At 45.5% G+C, this 5422-nt stretch overlaps 1 protein-coding gene across 1 annotated transcript; it reads left to right on the top strand.

The window, feature by feature from the left end:
• Window positions 1-2497: 2497 nt before the first annotated feature.
• LOC147663759 (52 kDa repressor of the inhibitor of the protein kinase-like) lies at window positions 2498-3529 on the top strand. The gene has a single exon (XM_086950215.1). The coding sequence runs from the start codon at window positions 2498-2500 to the stop codon at window positions 3527-3529; it is 1032 nt and encodes a 343-aa protein (XP_086806341.1).
• Window positions 3530-5422: the final 1893 nt, after the last annotated feature.

Below are 5422 nucleotides of genomic sequence, written 5' to 3'. Positions count from 1 at the left end.
TCCATCCTCTCACATTTAGATTTACTATACTTTCACCCTTGTATCCATCCATTCTGATTTCCTTTTACGCTGCCATAATTTTACCCATTTAATTGGGATTTACTTAACTTACACTAAGGCTACTTTTTGTGGTTTTGCTTGGTTTATTAACTCCAGAGTAATGAGAGGCAGAGCATAAAGCTGCCTTGAGTTACCTTGCGTTGGGAAGTTGTTCCATGGGTGGAGCTAGGGCATTCCCACACATCTGTCTATGGATTTTGACACAATCCCACAGTTACTTCGGCCAGTACACATGGGAATGCTTCCAAATGGTGCGCCTCCCAGGCCCAGGCGTTACGAGAAGAATTATCTTTATTTACCCTTGTTGCTTCCTTTTTCCATGTGAGCTGCATTCAGGTATCCCTTCCTTCACTGAAAGATTCTTGCTCATAACGCAGGCACCGTTGCACCATGATGTCTGCATTGGCACTATGCAGCACCAGTTGAGGGAGACAGCATATATGTGTCATATTTTTGTAAATATGGCACATTTCTGCTCTCTGCCTTTGATGCAACACTGCACAACGTGTTCCCTTGCCAAGTTGTGGTGCATGAAAGCTAAGTAAATCTGGGCCTGAATATTTGTGAGGCCTGTTCTTTCTGTAGGTAAGCGTAGATTGAAAGCATAGAGGGCAGAAGTCTTTGCGTCAAACATTAGAAACTGTAATCTTATAATTATATACCCAGATGGTTTTGCATAAATGTTTGGGGGTGATTTGCATTGGACATTTTCAGATTATAAGAAATTCCAGCCATTTCATTGAAGTTTTAGACATGTGGTAAGTGTGTGGTATCATAATTGTACAGAAAATCAGGCTACTTCGAGCTTGCTTCTTTAATGAGTTTTAGGATAATTTAGAGAGGTACTGGGTGTTTAACTTGTATTTCTTGGCTTTTTAATGTTGGATTATTGTACAAAATTACAGTATTCGTTCCCCCCGTAGTTTTGTAATAATTAAGTAAGTGACCTGAGGGCCTTTTTTATATTTCACTAGAGATCGCTATCTGCACACAGCAGGATGCCGAACACCAGAGGCTTTGGACCACAAAATGTTAAGTGGCGAAAGATAGAGCATTTTTTCACTCGTCGGCCAGCCACTCAAGACCCTTTGACAGCATGTTCTGATTCAGGTGAAGAACCTGCCCTGCCAGCTTCCGGCTACACTCCAGAAGAACATTTAGCATTTCTTCATTCTGAGTCTCCTGCATACACAACCACTGGTATGCCAGCGACTAGTAGTTCATGTTTGGGAAAGTCAAAGAGTTCATCCATCTTAGATATAGGAGTATATATAGATGTCTCAAGACTCAGCACAGTTTCATCATCAATCCCAGATGATTTACGCTACCAACTTTTGCACTCTTCCTGGACGCCAGAGACATCATACAAGTTTCCAGTTGTTCAAGAGGGAAATCAAGCATGTCGCTTTCAACATGAATGGTTGAAAACCTATCGCCCATGGCTTGCCTACAGTGCTAAACTTGAGGGGGCCTTATGCAAGATGTGTATACTCTTTGCCCGTAAAGAAGTTGACAGAGGTTCTCATCAAGCTGTGGGGAAATTAGTTCTTCCGCCCATAACAAAATTAAAACATGCTCTAAATGATTTTCGTTTCCATGCTTCTTCCTTGTATCACAAAGAGAGTATGACAGCGGCAGCTAACTTCTCATCTGTTTTTTAAGGAAAGTCTGTTGCTGTTACAACTATGATCGAGAGCAACTGGAAGAAAACTATTTTGGAAAACAGAAAACGACTTGTGCCAATAGTGGAATCAGTACTCCATTGTGCAAAACAAGGTATAGCTCTTCGAGGACACAGAGACAGTGGACAACCTATTACTTCAAAGGAACCCGAAGAGAATGATGGCAATTTCCGTGCTGCTCTGCGCCTACGACTTCAAGCTGGTGATGAAGTTCTGGCATGGCATCTGGCAATGTGTCCCTCTAATGCAACTTATACAAGTTGGAAGATTCAGAATGATATCATCTCTGCTTGCAACATTCTAATGAGAAATAGCGTGGTGGAGCGCGCAAAAATGCAATTTTTTTTGCCATTTTAGCAGATGGAACAACTGACAGTGCCACTATCGAGCAACTTGTTCTAGTAATTCGTTTTATAGAAGGTACAACTGTGTATGAAGAATTCCTTGGCTTCGAAGAGCTTCAGGATGGAACAGGGGTTGAAATTGGAAAGAAAATTCTCACTTCCTTAGAAACATATGGCCTGAATGTAGATCGTATACGTGGGCAAACAGACAATGGTTGTGCTGCAAGGAAAAGTTCTGTTAAAGGTGCACAGGCGCTAGTTTTAGAGCGTGTGCCAAAGGCATTTTATGTACATTGTTGAAGTCATTCACTGAATCTTGTGATTAGACATTCATGTGAAATATGTCAAATCCGTAATTGTCTTTCAACACTTAAAGAAGTGTCTAATTTTGTAAGAGGCTCTGCAAAAAGGATGGCTGTCCTAAAGGCGAAATTTGCTACTTTGCCAGATACAAAAATGAAACTGATAAGTGGTTTATGTGAGACACGGTGGGTTGAAAGGAATGCATCGGTTGTTCGTTTTGTTGATATGTACCCAGCTGTGGTAGACTCTTTGCTTGAGATCTCGGATTGGCAAGATCACAATGCCTCTTCCAAGGCTGAGCAATTTCTCGCAGCTGTTCAGTCCCATAACTTCATTGTTGAATTACATATCCTGGCACGATTTTCTGGGCTACTGCTTCCTGTTTCAGCTGCACTCCAAAATTCTAATACAGATATGTTGGAGTGCATAGGACAGATTGAAACAGTCAAGCAGGTGATTCAAGAAAGCAGAGACAAACCTGAAGAAGCATTTAATGAGATTTTCGTTAAAGCCCAAACCACAGCAGGGGAACCTCTGGCAATGCCACACATTACTGGCACGCAAACACAACGGGCCAATTACAGGACTAGTGATCCTGAAGCTTACTTTAGGATTTCAATATTTTTACCATTTATAGACAATTTATTGTACGAATTGTCAGAAAGATTCAGCCAGCATGTGAAAAAGGCCTGTACAATGCATTATCTGGTACCAAGATTTGTCACCCAAGAGTCTTTTAAAAATTTGAAGGATGCTCTTGACATGTATGAGGACGATTTACCTGGTACACGCGAGGATCCTAAAAATGAATATGACATGTGGGTAATGACATGGCTGAAGGTACCTATTGAAGAAAGGCCAGGGAACATAATGGATACCTTAACTCATGCTCACATTGACTTCTATCCCAACATATACTGCCTGCTAAAATTATTTGCCACTTTGCCAGTGACAACCGCGTCCCCAGAAAGGTGCTTCAGTTGTCTTCGCAGACTGAAAACCTATCTTCGGTCAACAATGGGGCAAGAACAACTCTCTGGACTTGCAATGATAAACATTTCACAAGCACATTGTCCTCCTATAGAAGCAATTGTTAATGAACTGGCGAAAAAGGGTCGTCGCCTTGAAATGGCATTGTGAAAATTGGTTATAATGTGTTCCTAAAGTACTTTGTAGTAAAATGTATTAAATTGGCCTTTTCATTCAGTACATTCTGTTCCTTTTTCATAAGACAATACCATATAAATGCATCAAATTAACAAAAATGTGTGCTTTAATTGTTGGCCAGTTTCAAATGCAGAATTCACCACATTTTTTTGCTCAGCTTGACCTGAGCATTAACCGATCCGGATTATCTGCCATTTTAGCTCCGCCCCGCCCCATTGATTAACATTAGCCACGCCCCCTCATTTGCCATTTTACCCCCCCCAAAATTAATTCCTAGTTGCGCCCCTGGCTTCAGGAGAATCGTTGAGAGCGTTGTAGATGTGGAGTGATGTTCCTGTCAGGCTGAGTCGGAGGAGGCCTGTCGTAGCGTTATACATTTTTTTAACCTATTGATGTATGTATTTTCAGTGAATAAAACTGTCTGAGATCCTACTCCAACCTATTAAAAGAGAGGTTCAAGCAGTCACCGGAGCGGAATGCAAAAATGGTTTTCAATCCCTGGTGACTCTTCATCAATGACCCTGCAATGTTAACTTTTCCTGCTGATTGCACAAAATCACCGTGATCATTGTTTTATGACTGTGAAGGTGGAGGAACCTTTTCGTTTACCATCTTTTAACTTTACATCTATTAGGATTGATGAGGTAATTGTAGGGGTCGGAGCTATAGTTTCTGGCAAACTATAGTGACTGCTAATTTTACAGAGGCTGCTCCCGAAGGGGGGCTTGAGAGCCGACGCCATAACCAGCGCCATGCCCCCCGACAAACTAGTGAGGTGGCATTTTGGTGCGAAGAGGACACAGAGGCCAAAAGAAGTCCCCCTCCCCTTCCCCACACGGCGGCTGCCGAAGCAGCAATGACACCCACAGCCAATCGGTGGACAGGGCGGGGATGCAAACCCCCCAATGGAAAGGGGGCCTCCCTGGGGGTGAAGGCGAGTTGTGGGGCACATAAACACTGCTCCCCCCAGACATGCTCCTATCTTCACGGAGCGGGGGAGCAGCAACAACGGCGGAGCCCAATCTTGTAACTACAGGGCAGAAGCAAGCTTGTACCTGGAACGATCCGGAATACGGGAGGCAAGGTTCTGTCAATACTGCAGCAAGGAAGATAATGTCCAGGTAGCCTGGAGCTCCCCGAGGGACTCGGTGTCGGATGCCGGAATCAAGCCGTAGAACTCCCGGAGCGGGGGAGCACAAGCAAGCACAGGTGGCCTGGGAGCGGGACTTGACCTGGCCCCCAAAAGAGCACACGCTTGTCCAGCGCCTACAGCCTGAACGACGGTGCCATACAAGCTATTGACCAGACGAGGAGGAGGCCCGTAAGCGAGGACTGGCGGGTCTTTCGCCTCCCAAAGGAGCACACAATTGTTTGGCGCCTGCAGCCAGAACGGCGGTGCCATGGAGGAAGGACTAGAGGGAAGCTACCATGTCAGCATGCAAGTCAAATTCAACTGGGGCGGGTCTCACACCACCAGGGGTCGGAGCGGGCGAGGATGCCCCCGAATCCCCGTGGGCAGCGGAGGGTGAGGTAAGCAATGGTGCGGAACTAGGGACCCACCCTACCAGAGGAAATGGGCAGCGAGGGGAAGAGGGACAACAGAGATTTCCGACGGTAACGCGGGAAATAGGGGCGAATCTCGGGAGGGCGCAGCGAGCGGCTAGAGGCGCCCTTAGATTACAGGGGCAGAGAACCCAGGGCTAACCAGGGGCATCGGGACGCTGCTCACTTGCTCACCGCCGCTGTATGGCGACACTCAGGACCCCAGCGATCACCTGCCAACCCTGTTAGCTCACCCCGGCAGCGCTCTGCGCTTTGGACGGTTCGTGCCCCGCACTGGTCCAAGCGTGTAGATTCAACGGCCTG

Source organism: Lissotriton vulgaris, unplaced genomic scaffold, assembly GCF_964263255.1.
Source record: "Lissotriton vulgaris unplaced genomic scaffold, aLisVul1.2 SCAFFOLD_2104, whole genome shotgun sequence".
Taxonomy (NCBI): Eukaryota; Metazoa; Chordata; class Amphibia; order Caudata; family Salamandridae; genus Lissotriton; species Lissotriton vulgaris.
The sequence above is the reverse complement of the archived record's forward strand: the minus strand, read 5'-3'. Positions and strand labels throughout refer to the sequence as shown.

Coding starts and splice junctions, on each gene's coding strand:
- LOC147663759 (XM_086950215.1), top strand. CDS start 2,498: ATGGCTGTCCTAAAGGCGAAATTTGCTACTTTGCCAGATACAAAAATG.